This window comes from Siphateles boraxobius, unplaced genomic scaffold (assembly GCF_051911475.1).
Source record: "Siphateles boraxobius isolate OS27281-9 unplaced genomic scaffold, OSU_SipBor_1 61, whole genome shotgun sequence".
NCBI classification, from domain to species: domain Eukaryota; kingdom Metazoa; phylum Chordata; class Actinopteri; order Cypriniformes; family Leuciscidae; genus Siphateles; species Siphateles boraxobius.
The window spans coordinates 289,555-312,486 of NW_027509188.1; the positions used below are offsets into that span (position 1 = coordinate 289,555).

The 22,932-nt window shown below is 36.0% G+C and overlaps 1 protein-coding gene and 1 pseudogene across 3 annotated transcripts; both read left to right on the forward strand.

Annotated features, from left to right (window-relative positions):
* Positions 1-3,044: 3,044 nt before the first annotated feature.
* On the forward strand, positions 3,045-14,020 carry LOC143718577 (uncharacterized). 2 transcript variants are annotated; one of them, XM_077209596.1, is made up of 3 exons: positions 3,045-3,117; positions 3,761-3,904; positions 12,278-14,020. In XM_077209596.1, the coding sequence occupies exons 2-3, from the start codon at positions 3,814-3,816 to the stop codon at positions 13,357-13,359; spliced, it is 1,173 nt and encodes a 390-aa protein (XP_077065711.1). In that variant the 5' UTR covers positions 3,045-3,117; positions 3,761-3,813; the 3' UTR covers positions 13,360-14,020. The 2 variants fall into 2 exon arrangements, with proteins under 2 accessions (XP_077065711.1, XP_077065710.1); XM_077209595.1 differs by having other exon boundaries at positions 3,096-3,162.
* Positions 14,021-16,996: 2,976 nt separating this feature from the next.
* LOC143718581 (uncharacterized) lies at positions 16,997-21,540 on the forward strand (annotated as a pseudogene). The gene is made up of 3 exons (XR_013196444.1): positions 16,997-17,091; positions 17,766-17,911; positions 20,506-21,540. The product of XR_013196444.1 is annotated as an uncharacterized LOC143718581 (transcript).
* The last annotated feature ends 1,392 nt before the right edge of the window (positions 21,541-22,932 follow it).

Genomic DNA, 22,932 nt, shown 5'->3' on the forward strand with positions numbered 1-22,932 from the left:
AACGCACCTCACGTTGTAAACACGACTTCCCATCTCGTACGTACGAACTTCCCAGGAGGACTTGAACGCACCAATACTTCACTGCTTTCCAGAGTTTCCCACCAGAGGAAGTGACATCACTTGGTGCAAGTCACATGTTTTTTCTACAAATGCTTTGGAGTTTTTTTTGTTTTGTTTTATAACAGCGTTGACCAGAACGTAGGGACAGACACAAAATCTATTTTTTTTATTAATTAAATTATAAATAATACAGAAAATATATATTCTATGCAATTGTTTATATAACGTATAGTAAACACAAAAAATATTTGAAAATTAGACTTATTTGTTTCATGATAATTCAAGTTGAATGTGGGTCAGTGACATATACCATACAAAAGTGTTTTTTCACAAATTTCAAATAACAGGCATAAAAATGGTTGACTTATGTCCTACTAACTCTCATCTTTATAGAAACATATGTTGTTTAAAATTTTTCAATTGGAATCAGAATTTATGTGACAATTTGTTGTATTAGTGCGTACAATCGTCATATGGTGTGACATGAAAAAATATTTGTATATAAACTGAAAATGGATTATACCTTTCTTAAGTTACTCACTTTATCAAAGTCATTTATCATAACTAAACTGTGATCCATTATAGCTTTGTGAAAATTAATTAAATTTGTGTATTATTTTCTAAAACATTGCTCAATGTGAGACCTATGTCGTCGGTCTTTCAACATATTTTCTATTTATTGTGACAAACCTTGCTAGAAAATTATTAAAATATTTGTGACTCTTGCTGCTACTATTTTCTATGTATTCCATGAATATTTTCAGGTTTTATCATTAATAAAGGTATGTTATTTTCACAATTTGGAATGTCACACCAAATGATATAGTGTCACACCATATGATAATGTCGCCATGTGTCAATGCAAACCATGTATTTTCCTACTTATTGGTGAGTACTGATCACTCATATGGCAGGAAACATTTAACCACTCTTAAATGCTGGAAGGTAATATTCAAATTTTATTGATTTATTTGATATTTAACAATAAAACAAACATTTTTTTTAATATTGTATGAACAATATGAACATATGTTTTGATCCTTCAGTCTCCTTAATGATTCATTCAGCTTCTTTATCTCTTCAAAAAGATGCGTTCATTTTGACGAACGAGTTCGAACAGGAGAGTTCACAACAGAACAGAACAAGGCGAGCATTTGTGCTTATAAAACTTAAACTTTTTTATTTATTTTTGAAATGACCGATCGTTTTGCTAGATAAGACCCTTATTCATCGTCTGGTGTCGTTTAAAACCATTTGAAGCTGTCATTTGGACCTTGGACCGTTTGGTACCCAGTGAAGTCCATTATATGAAGAAAAATCCTAGAATGTTTTCATCAAAATTTCACCTAAATTTCTTTTCGACTGAAGAAAGAAAGACATGGACATCTTGGATGACATGGGGGTGAGTAAATTATCAGCAAAAGTTTTTTTAAAAAGTGAACTAATCCTTTAAACAGCATTCTAAGGTTTCTGTGAAGGGGTCTGCTGTGTCTGTCTGATGAACTAGAAATCTGTATCACCGAATAAAACTAAACTAAACTAAACACAATCAATGGTGGATAATTACAGCTTTTATGTGATGATGGACCCGAATAAATGTTTAAAAGGCAAAACATACATTGGACTTTGTTATTTATTGTTATATATGCAGGGAATTACAATTCATATCATATGATGTGACAATCAAATCATATGGCGTGACAGGCAGACATGTCACACCATATGATGAAGTGTCACACCATATGTTTTCTGCACTTTGCACAACCTTGAGTCTTGTAGCTACACATTAGCATACTAACAACATGCTAGCTATAACTAAGCAGCATAGATTTACATATAATTATGACAAAATAATAACATTTATTTTGCATTTTTATAAAAAATGTGTCACACCAAAAGACATCTGGAAGTGGGACTTTTGTCAGAGTGCCAACAAGATCTGATTTATTGTAAATATAAAAATGATGATTCACCTCAGGTTGTACAGGAGCAATACACTGCTAGTTCTGTACAACATTGCTGAAGAAGGTCCTCTCCTTCCCTAGGGTGTCAAAACAGTTGCCCGTTCAAAAATCCCAAAATAGTGTCACACCATATGATTTTGATTTGTGTGACAAAATCTTTTTGATTAGAACTGACTCAAAACATAATGCTTGGACTTTGAAAAGAGTAGGCTCACAAATAGACATCTGTATTATTTTTCTGTATTTGTTTGAGAATTTTTGCATTTATTTTTGTTTTGTTTTATTCAAGTTCTCACTTTGAGAAACAAGTGCCGGACAGTCACACCATATGAGTTTTGTTATGTTTGGTTGAAAATTCTGAAAAAATGAGTGATGAACTGTTTTAATGTTGAATATGTTCACGTAAAGCATAATGTTCTGCACAATATTGAGAAGGTTTTTGGCAAATATATTTTTGATTCAAAAACTGCCATGTCACGTCATCCACCCATGTATGAATCAGGAGGCAGAGACAGTCAATAATAGGTGGAGTGGGAGTCATTTAGTTAATATTTCCCATTCATTTTTTTTCTAAATATACATAAAGCATTATTTTTAGTGATAGTGTAATATAATTTGTGTTATTATTCAAAACAGTTTTTTTTTTAAATAAAAGGTTTATCTGGGAGACTTGAAATGTATCCCCAATTCTAGAATTACTCGTGAATGGTGAGATACTTGTCCGTGTTAAATAAAACTGATGGACAGAAAACCTCATGTAATGTCTCCATTCAGGAAAAAATTATATTCAGTTTATGATAAAGTTCTTTAGCAAACAACTGATTAAATTGTTTCAGCACACAAACATTAGTGTTTAGCAATTTAAACATAATCTCACATTATACGTGGTTCATTGTTTTCACAACATGCATTTAAATGTGTATTTTAACAAGAATTCAACTCTGAACGCTGCTGATATGTTGTATTACTTATATGTGGAGTTCTACGCACATTTGATTTTAGCGTGTGAACAGGACTTTTATTTTGGAGTGGCGATAAGACGTCACAAGGCTGCTCTGCGCTCCTGCATCTGTTGTGATTCGTTTGGAGAAAGGTTTGTGTTCAAAGCAAAGTGTTTTAATCAATTCAAACCGCTCAGGTAATTGTATAGTTTTATCAAACTGTTTGTAAAACAGTTAAATGAATATTATCAATGAATGTAACATTTTAATGCTTTATAATACATTTATGAATGTGATTCTTCCGTGAGTCAAGCGCAATCATTCGTGAGAAAATGTGCGTCTTATTTCTCTCCCTATATCGTGAATCCGCTCATCTTGAAAGTGAATTCGGTCACTGGCAAGTAGTGATGAGAGAAACGGAGCTTTTTATAACTCAAAAGTCAACTGAATCAATTGCTAGTCAAAACGATTCATTGATTCGAATCGCTCGAATCAACCCGCACTGACGTCACCTTCTGGTCAAAAAAGTGGAAATGGAACAAAAAACCAAAACAAACCCGCATTTGTGTAATGCTAACTTTTGCTTACCAGTAGCAACTGTTTTCATGAAAGTGTAATATATTAAATGTAATCAATTTAGTAATCTAAATCTAAAATATGTGTAAATTGTGCTCTTTTAATAATTTGAGGTTTATGTTTTGGGTGCGCTGAACTACTGAACTAGAGCTGATTGAGAAACACGGATTAAGTGTGGATTTTACTTTACTTTCTGTTAATTATTCTCATCTTAAACAGAACAATCACAAAGAAAACCTTCTGGTGAAAAGACTGAGATCCACGTTACTATTATGAAGATGGCGTTTATGAAAGAGGAGAGTGAAGACATGAAGATTGAAGAAACATTCAGAGTGAAACAAGAAGAAACTGAGGAACAAACAGGTTAGTTTCATTCTCAGGGTTGTACGCAAAGCCTACATTTTTAGGATCACTTGTGCACAGTCACTTATTCAGCACTTACTCGGTATTACTGAATACATAAAAAAGCAGCGTAACTCTGGTCTCAGTAAAAATGCATTTTGGGAGATTTTACCTGCCCTGAAACTAGTTCCATTATTTTAAAACAGGCAGTTAATGCTACTACTTGGACATAATAATACAATGTTATAGTTTTTTTAAAAGAGCACCAGCAGAGTTTTTCCTGGCTCAAAATGAGGCAGAGGTGGTACCAGCCTGATCATGTACACATACGTGTAATTTATCGCCGGTGTTTGAATGGGTGTCATGCGGTAAGAGTGAGGTTGTAGGGCGAGGTTTGCTGCTGTCATCGGCAGGCGGTGCCATTGCGTCTTCTTGTGATGTAGAGGTTTGAGCTTTCTTGAGCCAATTTCGTATGTCCATTATTAAAAATGGACAATTAATATTTTTAGGCTACCTTAAACCCCGTCTCAGAAAGTCAGCTAACGAATTTCACATTTTTTCCAATTTTTTCACCATTGCATTTAATTAAATAGTAAAAATAAGCCTTTTTACTATTTTGTCTTGCTTTTCAGAGAAAAAAAATCAAATTGCAAAAATACAATTTAACACTGAATTTTTTTTTACATTCCAGCAGACATTATTTAAACAAAGCACAATATAACTTAAAATAAATAAATTAGTAAAATAAAAAATATATTTTTATTTGGCCATCTTTGAAGCCCCCCTTCTTGAATAGCCTATGTCAGGCCTATAACTGACTGCTGAAAGAATGTAACTAAAAAAGTGCATTGAAAAGTGCAAAAAAAAGTGGATGAACCCACAACAAATCAATAACTGTCTTAGACATAAGCCTACTTTTGCGGTTTACTTACACTTTATCGTGGGCGTTGACAGGTTTGCGTGGATTGCCTCAGATCATTTCAATATAGCGCGCGCTCTCCGTGGCGATTAGCAGATAAGGAGTTGCCATGAGAACGACTGACATCTCTCTCTTTTCATAGATACATAAACAGAGAATATTTGTTTTCGTTTTGAATTAGATCATTTAAAACTAGACGATTAAATGATTATAATGATATATTGCCTTCGCCTGTGTGACTATTGGCTGAGTTTTGTTTAAGTTTAGAGACGTGCTCCAGAAAAAAAGTTAACGGAGACGGAGAGGCAGAAAGCACACCCTGTTTATTTTCTTTATTTTACAAAAGCACAGTTTTGTTTCGCTTGTAAGTGGACACAAGTAGACATTTAACAGTTTATTTTTTCATATTTCTTAAGTCTGCATTTAAGTGACCATAAATGACGGAGTATTTAAGTCTATTTTGCTACTATGTGAAAAAAATCCAGCAAAACGCGGCGGCGCGTTTGTCAATTACAGAGGGTTAAAAGACGCTTTAGTGCTGCAAGTAAGAGTATAACGTCTGCCACAGATGCATCTGATGAGCTTCTCTTTTGTTATCTGCTCAAAGGGGGCATGTTTGCTGCATTTATAAAGCGCGTGCCTCTCACTCTATGCTGGTTACTATGTGATCGCGTCATTAAAATCGTCATTGTTCGGTCAAATTTATTCGGCCTTTTTACTTATTTGGCCGAACACCGAAAATGCTTTTTTTGCTATTTTCGGCCGAATAACTTCGGTTGCCGAACATTCGGTGCACCCCTACATTTGATTTGTTGTGTCCTTTCGCGATCGTGATACGCATAGGTGAAGCTGTCTCTTTAATTGCCCACTTTGCTTGCGTGTGTGCTTCCCGCTCAGGAAATTCGTTAGCTGACTTTCTGAGACGGGGTTTAAGGTAGCCTAAAAATATTAATTGTCCATTTTTAATAATGGACATACGAAATTGGAAGTTGTAAATTGGAAATACATCACAAGAAGACGAAATGGCACCGCCTGCCAATGACAGCAGCAAACCTAGCCCTACAACCTCACTCTCACCGCATGACACCCATTCAAACACCGGCGATAAATCCCAGCAAGTGGCATGTTTTTGTTTGTTTTCTGCAAAGTGAGGGACATAGGCTACTCGATCATGACAGATTCGCATATCGTTTAACATAACAGCAATTACAATATTGTCGTAGACCATAGGTATCGCTCAGCCCTATTTTGAGATACTATTTTCAGACTGATGACGACTGGGAGGCATTTCCTATGTTTATGTAAGCACCCTCACTATTTTCAGAAATACCCTCAGTGATTTGGTTCTAGAACCGGGCCTGCCGATCCGATTCCAGCGCAGATTTTTTTTAAATCAAGTAGAATTTCTATAACTCTGTGTGTTGAAATGATAATCACTCTTTTGTGTGTTAAACACAATCTACTTAATAAAGACAACTTCGTTATAAAGAAAAACAGCAAATCAAAAAAATATATGATCATAATCTATGACAAAAATGCTATTATAAACTAGATTAGTGGATAATTCAGCAGTACAATTTACTCTAGAAAAATCACGAGTGCACAATAATTTGATAAAATCTGAACAGTTAGTGAAAAAAACATTTAGAGGGTACAAAAACCATATTTAAAAACATTTAAATATGGTAAAACTTTACACATTGCTTTGTACTGTTGAAAAATACATTCATGGATAAACAAGATAAAAAAAATAAAAAAGATAAAATAACTATAAAAATGTATTGTGCAGCTGTTTAATGAGGCAGCAACATATGATGTATAGGACAGAACAATAAAGGCTATTAATAATCTTTCATTTCGCAAAAGTATTATTATGAAAGGCTCCAATACAGTGCGGCACTATGCGCATCCCAAGCACAGAATGATGCGCTTGAAGCAACATTGAGTCACAGCGCGTCGAGTTCGCATTGAAAAGTTCAAAACACTTAAGAGGAAACACATATTGATACGTAGTTTATTATACAGTATCTGTCTATGCAATAGTTTATTCAGCTTTTTCTTTTAAAAGTTTTAAATGTCAGTTACTGTGTGCGTGAAGAACAATTATAGTGCTCTCTACTCCTGTGTTGTGATTTAACAGACACCTGGGAGAAAGTAACGATTAAGGTACAGTAATACAGTCCAGCAAGATAAAGTCATTTTATGCAAAAATAAAGTATTGTCAAACAAAACGGAGGCTAGCTAGACCCTCCCTCCTCCTCATCCGCGCACTAACACCCCAAATCCTTCTTGTCGGTCATTGGCTGGAACAGTTTCTTATGTTTCGTGGTGCGGGTTAGCCCAGTTTGTTTTTGTTGCTGTTTGTGGAGCCTGGGGTGTCTGCAGAGACCACGTTTTTTTACAGTGTGTTCAGGGGACAGGCAGCTAGCGGATAGTGAGGAGATGTTTGCTGTATGTGACAAAATATGTAAATAAAAAACTGGCAAAAATGACAAAATTGTGACAAAATTGGCATAAAAAACGTGTGACATCGCTTAGAGCACCTTTAACATTGAAGCATCTTGGAGAGAGTTTTATCGTGTCGACTGTCGTAACTGAAAACGACGCGCTGTTTGACCGCTGAATGTAGAATGACTGACCGCAGAGGAGGAAAGAGTTTACATGACTTTAATTTAATGACTTAAATATTCATTTCTACCTCACATTAGACTATAGAATGGCTTCTGAACACTTATAATATAATGCACGGAAACTTTATGGTGCTTTATAATGTATTTGTGCCTTTTGTGGGGCTTGACAATAACACAGAATAGTATACGCACAATATCGGATTTGGATCGGCCTCGTCTAACCGATACCCGATCTGGGCAAGAATGGCAGTATCGGAGCCGATACTGGATCGGTGCATCCCTAAAATGAACGTGTGTCATTGTAAAAGCAGATTTTGGGAAATGTGTGAAATAAAATCAATTATTCATCTTCAATGTAAGAAAAAAAGCGCACGGCTCACGGTCTTTCATTGCTATCAAGATTGCAAAATAGACACACACACACACACACACACACATAGAGAAATATGAGACTGGTGATACTGTAACAGCAGAGAAAATTAAAAATATGTTTAATAAAATCAATCAATCAACACGCGCACACACACACGGAGAGAAATGTGAGACTGCAACAGAGAACATTTTGAGAATGTGAAATAAAATCAATAAATCAAAAAAAGGGGAAGACTTTTAGTGTGGAAGGATTTTAGTAAAAGGATAGTGTGACTTTTGCATTTTGGATGTGTTACAGTCTCTCTTGAACACTCACACACAGAGTAAGGTCAAAAGATGGAAGTCTTCCCTAATAACAACCTCCAGCCCTATTGCAGCACATGTTAATAAAAACAAAAAGCCAATCACAGCATGTGCTTATGAAAACAAAAACTTGGGTATAAATATTGCCACTTTGAGCCCTGCCCAGAGTTCATTTTGCACAATGGCAAAGAGATGAGTACTTCATTCTAGTGAAGAAGAGAACACTGAGCCAGATGACCCAGTTGATGAAACCTCTGAAGAGGAAGATTTTATAGAGGCTGACTCAAACTTTGCAACAGAGGATGAGGATTCAGAGGAGGAAGGCCCTGCCCCTGAGAGAGAAGGCCCTGAAACCTACCTCTCCAAGAACGGGGAAATACTGTGGAGTTCATTTCCTCAACAGACACAAGGGAGAACGCGGGCAGAGGAGGTCCAAAGACATACCCCTGGACCCACAAGCTATGCCTGTGTCAGAACTGAAGATATAAAATCAACTTTTGAGCAATTTTTTCTGAGCTCCATTCAAAAAATGCTTGTTGAAATGGCGAATTTAGAGGGTAATGAGTGTTTGCTGTAGAATGGTGCAATATTGATTGGACTGAAATGCAAGCATTTATTGGCCTTCTGATTGTTGCTGGGGTTTTCAAATATCATCATGAAGCTGCATGTAGTTTATGGGATAGTAAGATGGGGAGGGCAATTTTTTGAACCACCATACCACTGAAAATTTTCACATGGCTATCAAGGGTTGAGGACAAGAGCTGCAAGGAGGGAAAATGACAAGCTTGCACCTATCCGCGAGATTTGGGGTAGTAAGACTACCTTTCATGTACCGTCCTGGTCTCAACATTACATTTGATGAGTGCCTGGTGGGATTCAGGGGCCGGTGCCCTTTCAAACAAAACCTGCCAAATATTGAATTAAAATCTGGGCAGCCTGTGATGCAAACAACAGCTACTGTTTCAACATGCAGGTGTACACTGGAAAATCTGCAGGGATACAGCACGAGAGAAACCTGAGCAAGAGAATAGTTCTCAAAATGATGAATGACCTTCATGGGCATATTGTCACATGTGATAATTTCTTTTTTACTTCTTATGCTCTTGGCACAGAGCTCCTGCAGAAGAAAATAAGAATGGTAGGAACGGTCCAAAAAAACAAGCCAGAGCTGCCAAGTGCACTGACGAATCCAAGAGGCAGGGCTCGGTTCTCATCTCTGTTTGCCTACACAGAGACACACGCCATTGTGTCCTACTGTCCGAAAAAAAAGATGTTCTTCTCATTAGCACTGTGCACAAATATCCATCAGTGAGTGAACGAGAAGACAGGAAACCAGAGATGATCTTGTTACAACAGGACCAAAAGTGGAGTGGACAATCTTGACAAGGTATTTGCTACTTTGTATTTTTTTATTGCTAATAATAATAACAATTTTATAAACAACAGTATTTTATACAATTATGAAAAAAAAAATATATATAATATATACACACATATAAACATTATTATACATTATAATAAACATTATTAACTGCTATTCTAAGCTCAATGGCACGTAAAGTGAATTGAACTGTCACTATATATTCTAAATGTCAATAGTAATACTAAATGTTTGTATATGCTTGTGTGTGATATTCCAGTTTGTTGCAACATATACCTGTGGGAGGAAGACGGCTCGCTGGCCCATGGCAGTATTTTTCTTGACCTACAATGCTTTTGTAATCTGGAGGGAAATAAATCCCACTTGGAGACGGGGATAGCTACAGGAAGAGGTATTTTCTGGAGGAGCTATGAAGAGCACTCATGTCCCCCTTCATAAAAACAAGGTGGCACATTCCTCGCACACAAGCCTCTCTGCATTTTATGAGGAAAGTACAGGAATCTGATGAGGAAGCAGTTTCCTCCACAGGTGGTCTCTCAGCCAAAAGAAAAAGATGCCAAAGGTGCTTGCCAAGGGATGTAAAAACAAGCATCAATTTCCACAAAGTGCTATCATCCAATTTGCAAGAGACAGGGCCGTCGCTAGGCCCTTTTTAGGGGGGCTTAACTTAACATTATTATATATTTTATAACATTTTATATTTGACATTTTTTTAGGTCATAAATGTTAAACGAATGACAAAATTGAAATTGAAAAAATAATCAGGCAAACTAATATAGTTTTGTATATTTTCGCCATTTTGAACTGAAAATAGGCCTATGTAACGTGACTTATGTAATGTAGGCTAATAATTAGTTTACTGTTATTGTGAGGAGACAATAAACATTAACAGAGGCGTTTTCATCATGTTAGGCACAAGATTAATAATGAATGTGTACATATTGAGAATATATTACAAATTGTAGCCTTTAGTAAATTAAAAAAAGCTCAGCTTTAGGAGGGGAAGAGAAAGGGATGAAGAGACTGAGAAAAAAAGAAAGAGTGGTGGAGATGAGGAGAGAGCAGGTATTGATAAATAATCTACTGCCCACTGACATGGTTTTAAAGCTATTTCTTATCCCTTTTTTTGGTCTTCAAACGTCTTGAAATGCACATATCAGATAAATAAAAAAAATTGAACCCCCTACCAACCTCAAATTTAGGACCTCTTTGATTATAAAGCCCTGTCTACAGCCCTATATAAGGCATACGATCAATAATGAATGTGTAGCCTATATATTGTGAATGCATTTAATAAACTTAATTACCTAGTAGCTTTCAGTAAATAAACGCGCCTGAGAAAATGATTCATAGGCATAATCAACATATCAGTTGACCCTTTACTTTCTTCACTGACAGACAAAAATGAAAAGCCTATATCAGTCAAAGGTCAGCTTTAGGAGGGGAAGAGACAGGGCAAGATAAAAACAAAGAGAAAGAGTGTGATGCTGATGAGTGATGAGGAGAGAAAAATAATCAGCTGCCCACTGACATGGTTTTAAAGCTGTTATCCAATTTTTTGGCCTTCAAAACATCTTAAAATGCATGTAGATTTCGAATATGTAGATCAGAGAAATCAAAATTTTCTCTGGGAAACCCCAAACCCCCCTATCTGCCCTACCTCACATTTGAGACCACAGTGATTATAAAACCCTGCCTTTGCATGGTAATGAAATTAATAGTGAGCATTAGATCCTAAACTAAAGTGTTAACTTGTTTTATTATTTAAAAAAAAAAAATCATACCCTCGTTGGGGGCTTAGCCCCCCTAAAATGAAAATCCTAGTGACGCCCCTGGCAAGAGACACTCAGCTGTGATCTGTGACACGTGCAACAAACACTAATTACAGTTAGTATGTAAATAATATGCACATATGTAAATATAGTTAGGATGATGTTTAAAACACTTATTTTTTTTTTTATTTCTCTATTTCCCATTTACTGTTTGATAATTATACTTTTGCTGTTATTTTAGTTTTTTATTCATAATTGCTGTTGCCTTTTGAAGATGAGTTACTGTTCATTGAATTGTACAAAAAATAGATTTAATGAAAATGTTTATTGTAAAATGTTAATAAAAAAATGTTATGACTGATTTGCGTTTTTTTATTAAATTAGAATAAAAAAAATGGGTAACAAAATGCTTTCCATTTGTTCTCTTTCTAACGCAATGTTCAGGTTTGACTGTATTATAAAGTAAAACTGGCACTTCAAATTGCCATTTAAACCAACTAAACAAACAAAAAACTTGACAAAAGTAGTCTTTGAAAATCGCTTAATCTATATTCAAATCCACAACCTAAAAAAAATAAAGCAAATATGTGCAAAAACAACGATTTTAGGGGTCCGGTCACTTTTGAACAAAGATCTAATAGCACTTTAGGAGAGATGTAGCTGGCTGTGATCAGATCCCATACTGTGATGGGGCTCAAATGATAATTGAAATTCTCCACAATTACCCATACTGTTTCTCCACAAATCTAAACATGGGTGAGAGGACACTGTTTTTCTAATATTTTGCTCATAAGTGGGAGAATTGAGATTGTCTAACAAACCAGTTCTCTTGTGTATAATTAGTAGTATTATTTTTGATAAGGGGTCTTAAAACTGGTAGTTAGAAAGTTTTTGGGGATGTGTCCTACAGAAAGCGAAAAGCTGACAATATTGAGAAGTACATGCTGTTGGTTTTGATGTCTGTTGCTTTGTGCCAATTAATTGTGGTTCATTTGTATTTGTCTTTTTTCAACTTAGACCTGATGGTGCTAAAAGAAGAGAGTCAAGAAATGAATGAAGAGGAAGATCAGGATGAGAGTCATGATTTCATAATCGGAGAAAAATCTTTTAGTTGCTCACAGACTGAAAATACTTTCTCACAAAAAAGGGGTCAGAAGACGGCAACTAGAACTTATTTCTCTTGCACTCAATGTGGAAAGGGTTTCAATCAACTTGGAAACCTGAAAGTCCACATGAGAATTCACACTGGCGAGAAGCCTTTCACCTGCCAACAGTGTGGAAAAAGTTTCACTGAAAAAGGAAACCTCAAAAAACACATGAGGATTCACACTGGAGAGAGCCCTTTCACCTGCCAACAATGTGGGAAAAGTTTCACTCAAAACGACAGCCTTAAAGGCCATATGAGAATTCACAATGGAGAGAAGCCTTTCGCCTGTCAACAATGTGGGAAAAGTTTCACTCAAAAAGACAGTCTTAAAGTCCACATGAGAATTCACAATGTAGAGAAGCCATACACCTGCCAACAGTGTGGAAAATTTTTCATTCGGAAAGGATGCCTTAAAAGCCACATGCGAATTCACACTGGAGAAAAGCCTTTCACTTGCCCTCAATGTGGAAAAAGTTTTAAACATAGAGCAACAATTAATTCCCACATGAAAATTCACACTGGAGAGAAGCCGTTCACATGTGATCAGTGTGGAAATACCTTCAGACATAAAGTAAATCTTAATACCCACATGAGGATTCACTCAAGAGAGAACTGTTTTACATGCCATCAGTGTGAAATGATTTTCACAGACAGTGATCACCTTAAGAATCATGTAATAACTCACATTGGAGAGAAGCCATTCATGTGCATTAACTGTGGAAAGACTTGCTCAAACAAAACAAACCTTAATGTTCACATGAGAGTTCATACTGGAGAGAAGCCTTTCACCTGTCCTCAATGTGGAAAGAGTTTCACACTTAAAGAAAGCCTTAGGACGCACATAAGATCTCACACTGGAGAGAAGCCTTTCATATGTCTTCAGTGTGAAAAGAGTTTCGCATATCGGGCGGACCTGAAACGCCATTTGCAAACGCATTCTGGAGAAAAATAGCAGGAAAAGGAGCAATTTCAAAAATCACCTACGCAGACCATTGTGGTCTAATAGAAAGTTGTTTGCCATTAGATACACCTGAAAGGTCAGATGTGAGACTCCATTTTTTTTTTGTGTGGAAAGAGTTTTAATTCCCTGGAAATGTAAAGTGTCACCAGAATAATATGTATCTGTGTGAATCTATCCACATAAAATGTGGTCTGATCTTAATTTAACTCAATTACAGACAAACGCACATGACTACACTAATAACACAAACAGTTGTACCTTACATATTTTGATTGAATACATTGAGTAATGCTTCACAGTGCAAGGTGGAGAAAGTGAATTTATTAAATTGAGAAATAAAAATGTCCTTTATCTTTTAACATGCAAGTGAAAAGTTACATCCTGTAAGTTTCAGAACTTCAAAACTTCCTTGTTTGTCCAAAAATAGATTTATTGAATCCAAGCTCAGAAAACCACTCGTTTGGAATTTTGTCCCGATGACGTAAAAGTGCTTCGAAAGACTGACATTTGTGCTTATTTCTGTTTCTTGTAACATTATCATGGTTAAAGTCTGATTACACCGTATTTAGCACAAACTCTGCTATAATAATATGTGAGCAGCATGTACGCATATACAATTTTGTAGTTTTGAGAAAATTACATTTATGCATGATAAGTGAAAGAAATGTTTTTTGAGTCACTGAAATTAGGCCATATAACACATACTGAATATTAGGAACTGGATCTTACATCCTAGATGTTTTGCTTAATAACTATGTGAAATTCATCCTACCCACTTATTCACATAAAACAATACATGACATGTTTTGTGTAAGAAAGCTGTATGCGAGGTAGGGTTGGGCGATGTCTACCAATTTGGCATCAGACGATGTCTGCAGTGAAACATCGCGATGGACGATGACATCGGGAGGGGGAGGGGTGGTGGGGGGAAACATTCTCATTTTCCACTAGATATTTTCCTGTACATCTCATCAGCAATTTCAATTTCGGCACGCTCTGCAGCAGCTGAGCACTAAGGAGCGAATGTACAGTGACGTGACATCACTGCCAGATTCAAACTGTGCTTTCGCTCTATGGCTGGCGCTGAGCTAAAGACGGACGGGCTCAGTGCTTCTCATAGGCTATATCACAACAGTTCAGTGTTTTTAACCACAAAATGTTTATTTTAGGTTTCAGACATTTAAATGAATATAATTTATAGCAAAACAATACATTTATAGTTTGTAAAATACACAATGGTGTCTATGGAAGCAGCAATAACAACCCATAAAGTTCCCAATTCTTCGGGAAAAGCTGCATTTTGGAAGAGTTTTGATTCGATTACTACAGCAAACAATGAGCCTGAAGCCTTCAACAGTGGATTCTATTATTTTTCTTCACAACACTCGCAAATAAACAGTGAATGATGACCAACGTACATGTAGCCTAATGTTACTCCGTTCAATGGATTTTTATATTATTTTTTAAAAAAAATTACGTTAGCCAGTTGGTGAAGAGTTTTTTGAAACATTGTTTTTCAGTAAAGTAGTTCCTTAACATCAAAAAAGGTAGGCTGTAAATCTTTATTTACTTCATCAGAAGTAAATCAGAGAGCGCACGTCAGAGAGAGCTTAAAGTGATATTTATGTTGGACTCGGGTCGGGTTTGGGCTGAAAAATTGTAGACGTCGTCGGGTTGGGTTCGGGCTGGAACACCACGGGCCAGGGCCGGGTTAGGGGTGGATTTTTTGGCCCGTGCAGGGCTCTAGTCAATAGTGTTTCATCGCCATCTGATGGCCTAGCAGCAGAATACAGTGTTTTTAGTCATTTTTGCGGATCCGTGTGAATGGGGATCGTTTTGATAATGGTGTCGTCTGTACACAGAAAACTCAAAGGAAACAGTTCTCAGTTTTAAGCTAATTGTTGTCGTGTAAATGTACCCCCAGTCATAAACAAAAGGTCCAACCCATGAGATAAAATTTGTTCCTTAATTATAAATGTCTTATTTGAGATCGATCTTACATTTAATACCGCCATCTTCATTTCAGTGAACAGAGGTTCGTAGATTGAGAAGATCAAACAAAAGCACAAAGTTTTGTTGCTATTGTGAGTGTACACAAATAAAAGTACAGAGTTTTGTTAGAATTATGGAGTATTTTAAGTTATTTTCGCTGTTATACACTATAAAAACTCTTTTGTTCCTTTGGCTACATGGCTGTTAAACTCTGGTGCAAAGGACACAACTGTGTGATTGTTATGGTATTGATGTGAGTATCTTGTAATGCAGCTTTTACCTGCATTGCCCAAAACAAATTTCCCTTTAAGGGACAAATAAAGTTAAGTAAGTCATATGGATAAAAAGTAAGTGATTGCGCCGACGACTCCACCGACCCCAGCGGGTTAAGATCATCTTGACTGATGGCATTTCTCAATGGTAGATTTATTAATTTATGACCTTATAGTTTAAGTTAAAAAAAAAAAAAAAACTTTCATCTTGAGGTGAATTTTAGACTTTAATTTATGGATTTCATGTTTGGAACTGAGATCCTTGAGCTTACCTCAGTTTCAGAAGTAGAGGATAAAGGGACTCTTTAAAGTCATTGATATGGCCAGGCCCACCACTTTCCAGCAAGATGAAGCTGCTTTTCATGTGTCTAAGGTCTCTTATGATGCCGAATTGAAACTTCAGCAGCCTTAATTAAAACCTGCTGCCTTTGGCGATAAAAAAGCAAAAAGAGCTGAGGTGAATATTTGCCCAGAATAGCTGTCATCAGAAACCGAGGAGAGTCTGGAGGCAATGCAGAAAGCTCTGCTCTTAAATGTAAGACTGTTTTTAAATGATCTGGCATTAACAAGTGCCTTACATGGTGATGGTGCATGCAGACTGGCATAAAGAAAGCGTTTCAGTTCAGTTCTCATCCGCGAGTGTAAAGCTCAGCTTCCATTGGAATTAATTGAAAACGCTTGCTTCACACTTGCTTGTGTGATTCACAGATTCGAACACAGATTCGCTTGCTTGCTTTGGTTATGTGTTACTATTGGCCCTCAGCAAATATATTTTTGATCAGCTAGCTTAAGTTCAAAATCACTATCATAGGTTGGTGCTTACTGCTTATTGCCTAATCTAATCAAAAGCCAGAGAGAACGAATAAAATTTAAGAGCCAATTTAAAACTGAGTAATGAATGAGCAGACCTCACATTTAAGGGGGGAAGTTGTGCCGTCATTGTAAATTATTTATGTACAAATTTAGCACAGGGTGTCACGGTCATGTCTCAGTCAAAAGACAATTGTTTATGATATTCACTAAGTCTGGGCAAATAGTGTAAATTTTTTTTTTTTTTTTTTTTCAAATCTTGAAAGCAAAAACGTCATATGGAGAAAAGGTTGGTTTTAAATTTAGGGTGATTTCTCTCAGTATCAAATTAAATATTCTTAAGTAGTCTAAAATTGATTAGCTACAGTTGTCTAAAAAGCAAAACGGTATACTGTACAGGCATTTTTTTCTTTTTCATTAGAGGTTCTTAATATTTTCAACACATCATTGGACAACATTATGTATTTCACAAATAATTAAAGTCTGAATTATTCTGACATTTTTAAAAATTATTTGTTTATTGTATGTGAATTTCTATCCACTTTTGTGATTTTAGACATCAGCGTCTGAACGGGACTTTTATTTTGGCGATGTGACATCATAAGTATGTGCCGCCCTCCTGTATCTGTTGGAATTGGGCTGAAGAAAGGTTTGTATTCTTAAACATTTAGTGTTTAAATCAATGCAACCCGGTGAGGCAATCTGTTTAAAAAAAAATGTTTTATGTAATATGGCTCCATAGTTGTTGAATGTAACAGTGAAATACTTAATTTAACATTAATGAACGTTATTTTTTATGAGTAAAGCGAATATACACATGAGTAATAGAAAATGTGCGGCTCATTTAGCTCTCTATGTCAGTTTATGGTAAACACGAATTCTCTCAATGGCAAGTAGTGATGAGGAAACAAAGCCTTTTGAAACTCCGAGTCAATTGAACCAAATTCTTCAAAATGATTCATTGAATCAGAGCGCTCGAACTACCACCGTCTGACGTCACGTGCTGGTCAAAACAGTTTAAATGCAACGAGAAACAAAGCATGTGTAATGACAACTGTGATTATTAAAATAGTTTAAAATATTAAATGTACTTATTAAAATACCAAATATAAATAATAAATATGTGAAAACAAGTGCCTGTGTAATATATATTATTTTATTACATTTTAGTGCTAGTAAGCTTTTGGTCTAATCAGGTGATTTAATTCCATTAACGCTCTCTGACTGACTCTCTTACCAGTTAACTGAACTAGAGCGGATTGAGACACAGAGATTTAGTGTGGATTCATTTTTCTTTTTGTTAATTATTCTTATCTTAAACAGGACAAACAAACAGAAAAACTCCAGATGAAGCGACTGAGATCCACATGACGCTTTTATAAAGATGCCGTTTATTAAAGAGGAGAGTGAAGACATTAGGATTGAAGAAGTTTTCATTGTGAAACAAGAAGAAACTGAGGAACAAACAGGTTGGTTTTCTTTTGAACATTTTTGAATAAAGTAAATGTTAGTGATAATGTTACAGATGTTTTAATCTGTAAGGTGTCCTTGAGTGCTATGAAAGGCGCCCACAAATAAAATGTATTATTATTATTATTATTATAAACTTTTCAGTTGTTGTCTATAAGGGATGTGTTTTCTTCTCATCTATATCAAACCAGTCTTGGAGAACTCGCTCTATCAAACATCAAATACAGAGGGTCATAAACAGTTTTCAAACAAGACATTATCATTTTATCATACCTGAACATAAATAGTGTGAATATCAGTAACTCAATGAATGAATCAAGCAATAAATTAGTCATACGTCAAAAACATTAGCACACAACAAGATAATAAAACATTTCTCCCGCTGACACATCTTGGTAGAGTTACATTAACTTCACAACAAACTTTATAAAAAACTTCAACATAATGGATGTTTTAAATCAAACTATTTGAATATTTCAAAGCAACACAAACAGTTCCGATCAAACACAAATTGTGCACTAAATAAACATCTGTTGTGACATTTACATCTTCCATTCAGCTCAGTTGTAAATGTTGCATCTTAAAGGGAACCTATTATGCCCCTTTTGCAAGATGTAATATAAGTCTCTTGATGTTCCCAGAATGTGTCTGAAGTTTCAGCTCAAAATACCCTATAGATAATTTATTATACCATGTTGCAAATGAGCTGCTGCTCCCTACCCCACTTTTCCAGAAGAGGGCTGTGCCTTTACAGCTTGTGCCTCAGATACTACAAAAACTAACAAAACATCTGTTTGGTTTTGATTATCATCTCTACCACGTTCACGGGTATTGCAGCTCTTCATGAGCATAGTTAATGTATCAATGGAGCATGCGGTGTATGGTGTGTGTGTGTTTAAATACATTTGTTTAGCTGGCCACTCTGGTGTCTGTTTGTTTATTGTAAAACCAAATCATGTCCTCATAAACCACGAGTAAACACACACAAATGTTGTAAACTCGCGCATGACATGGCGTTCTAAAAACACTGCGCTCAAGTTCAAATCATTTCTACTTTTAAAAAACTCTCGAGACCTTGTGTTTTTCCCCAATTTCACTGCCCATCTCACGGGCTTTGATTCGGGATCAAAGATGTATGGCTGAATCTGATTGTTAACCATGGTTTGTTTTGGGATGTCACAGCTTCCAGACGCTCTCAACGCAAAAGCTTCGCGCGCTCGTGATTAATCAGCTCCGCCCACACCCGCTCGTTTTTTTCCGGAAAGACTCGGTACAGCCTATCTTTCTTTTATAAATGTAATAAAACGTAAGACTTTTTGGAGATATGAAGGATGCAATACTACTCTATAGGTACTCAAGATTAACATAAGATTGACTGAAACTGAGTCTTTCACCCCCCCTTTAAATGTCCTAATTGAACTAAGGCCTAATCCTGGCTTAATCTAATGGCGCATTTACAACCTACTAGGTACGAACTGCGTTAAGAACAAATGGTGCAACAAAATAAAGTACAGAGTAAGTTACAAACCAACTAGCAGTTACTAAACCTTTGGTGTGGACTGTACTTTCAAATTTACGTAAGAACTTACAAATGGCTGGCGTAACCTAGTACTCCAAAGGTGCTCAACAGTTTGTGATCACACCAAGAAAGGTGGACAAGGACTTTTACTTTCAGAAAAGACATTGTTTCTGGTCATTGTTCATAAAGACTATTCAAATATTGTTTTTGTTTGTTTGGTTTTTATTGTATTTATATGATATTTGTTTTTTTGTAATTGAAAATTTGCCATGAAAATAGCCTTGAATGCTGCCTTGGGACTAAATAAAACAATCTGAATCTATTCAAATATTACTTTGCACCGTTTTACAGCCTAATTTAACCATAGCTATTTAGCATGTTTAATGTTCCCTTTAAAAAGTTTAGGAGTCAGGCAGGAAAACAATCCACCCACTTTTGTGGATTGCCATATTCAAAATACTTGTAGAGTTGTGCAGCTTTTTTTCAGGTTGTAAGGAAATATCAAACTGCGTATCATTGCCATAACAGTAAAAACTAATGAAAAAGTGTAAGGAGAAAAGCAGAGGACCCAATACTGAGCCTTGTGGCACTCCACACTTGTTTGATGAGACGTCTTCATTCAGACAATTGTGGTAGCAGTCAGGCAGATAAGACCTAAACCATGCTAATGCTTTTCCACTAATGCCAACATAATTCTCAAGCTAAGCAAGAGAATGTTGTGGTCTATCCTGACTGAAGCACAGTGTCCCTCTAAAACTGGACATAGTTGAGAGGACACTATTTTTCAAATATTTTAGACATGAAAGGCAGATTGGCCATGTGGTAATGGGTATCATAACTGCCAGATTTCTTAGACTGTCTTGCTTTTTTGGATGTGTCCTAAAGAAAGTGAACAGTTAACAAAATTGAGAAGAGATTCTGAGATTAGGTAACTCCACTTTCATTAGCGTATTGGTATAGGATCTAGCATATTTCATGTTGTTGGCTTTGATGCTTCAATGCAGTATTTTTATGTCCTTTTGTGCTATTAAACTGGTGTTAATTTGCATGTTTTTTTGTTTTATTTTGCTTTAGACCTAATGACACTAAAAGAAGAAAGTCAAGAATTTAATGAAAATGATGAGAAAGATCGGTGTGATGAACATCATGATTTCCTGACTGGAGAAAAATCCACAGAGACTGAAAAGACTTCATCACAAAAAAGAAAAGCTCAGAAAAACATATCTAACAATTATTTCATCTGCCATCAATGTGGAAAGAATTTTACTAAAAAAAACCCTTACTGTCCACATGCGAGCTCACAGTGGAGAGAAGCCTTTCACCTGCCAACAGTGTGGACATTGTTTTGCACGCAAAGAAAACCTTAAAGCCCACATGAGAATTCACACTGGAGTGATGCCTTACACCTGCCAACAGTGTGGACAGAGTTTTGCACATAAAGGAAACCTTAATTCCCACATGAGCATTCACACTGGAGAGCAGCCTCACACCTGCAAACTGTGTGGGAAGAGCTACTCACAAAAAGAATATCTTAAGAATCACATGAGAGTTCACACAGGAGAGAAGCCTTTCATATGCTCTCAGTGTGGAAAGAGTTTCAGATTTAAAGTAAACCTTAATCAGCACATGAAGATTCCCTTGAGAGTAAACAGTTTTACATGTCATCAGTGTGGAAGGAATTTCACAGACAGCAATCGCCTTAAGAATCATGTAATAACTCACCCTAGAAAGAAGCCTCACATGTGCAATCACTGTGGAAAGACTTTCATAACCAAATCAATCCTTGAGGTTCACATAAGAACTCATACTGGAAAGAAGCCTTTCACCTGTCCTCACTGTGGAAAAAGTTTCATACATAAAGGAAACCTTAACATTCACATGAGGCTTCACACTGGAGAGAAGCCTAGCATGTGTCTTCAGTGTGAGAAAAGTTTCACATATCAAAGAGACCTGAAAGAGCATTTGCAAACTCATTCCTGAAATCAACTGTAGTGTTCTGCATATGGTAAGAGGTTTACTAAATACAGCAGTTTCAGAAATCACTTGCATATTCACTCTGGATGATGACTTTTAATTTTGTATGAAGAGTAATAAAAATCATCAAGCTTACAGATTTTGTCATCTCACTTGCATGAAAAGTCATGAAGATGTGAGACCCTTTAATGTACCACATTTTTGACGTTTATGATTATATCCCGTATCAAGTCTAACTTTATAGGCATTTTGTTAAAGTCCCTCTGTAGTCAATTTTATCCCTTAAAACTCATCTTTGATCACCAAAATTACATATTTAAACATTTTTATCCTTATCTTTAAAAATCATCATGCCTTGAAACAGCTTGAATGTAACTCTACACCCTTGCTTCATTTAGTATACGTGGTTCTATGAATATGCAAATTAGTCCCACCTCCGCTCACTCACAGCACTCCACTCGTTGACGATCACACGTTGACCTGATTGATTACATGGCAGTTTGTGATACATCAGAAACAGCAGCGATTTCAATCCGGGTTTTTGAGGGGCTGTTTACACGTCACCGTTTACAACTAAAAAGGTAAGACTTTTTATGTGTTTCGGCCATTCATTTACACGACAACAGCGTTTTGGGTGCCTGAAAACGCAAACTTTTGAAATCGTGTTTCAAAGTGCAAGTTTTTGAAAACGGTCTCCATGTAAACAACAAAAACATGAAGACGATGATGTCATGCACATGTGTATTACGTGTTCAGTCTATAGTGTTCCACTGCCATCTAATGGCAGCAGAATACAGCGTTTTTAGTTGTTTTCGCGGATCCGTGTGAATGGGGATCGTTTTTACGATGTCGTCTGTACGCAGAAAACTCAAAGCATATCGTTGTTGTGTAAACGTACCCATAGACTTAGTCTTTGATTCACTGCAGTTTTAAGGAGAAAATACTCAGCAATGGTATTGACTTATGAAGGTTTGTCTGAAAGCAAATTAAAAATACCCCATAGATATATAAACACCATTAAAAACTTGATTTTCACCACAGGCAGACTTTAAACATGTTTCTGTCATTACAGGTAATAAAATCCCTTTTTTATTTTTACAATAATACCAAACTCATGTAGTGCAAAAGTTAAATTATAACAGGCATTGTGCAGGCTTTCAGAATTGAAGTAGAAGTCACAACTTAACATGGGCATGTTACAAGACAATATATATAATAATATATAAGTATAATAATATAAGTGACTTACATTATCGTATGTTTCAACAAAAATATTTCCAAACAAAATCGGAGCAGAATGTTTCTTTGCAACACACAGCGGTTTCTGAATGAATCGACAATTGTTTGAGACAGTGATTCAATGACCCATTCATAAAGACCTTAATTTGCTTTGTTCGTAAATGAATAAGCGTTTTGAATGAATCATTTGAAAGATTGACTCCAATTACTCACTTAGTCTAGTCCGTTATTTGCTGCCACCTACTGGCGGTGTTAGAGTAGAATGATAGTTCACCCAAAAATTGTCAT

Bases quoted from the DNA above. Each gene is read 5' to 3' on its own strand.
- LOC143718577 (XM_077209596.1), top strand. From the start codon at position 3,814: ATGAAGATGGCGTTTATGAAAGAGGAGAGTGAAGACATGAAGATTGAA. The intron at 3,905-12,277 runs GTTAGTTTCATT...TTTTCAACTTAG, and splicing joins AGAAACTGAGGAACAAACAG to ACCTGATGGTGCTAAAAGAA.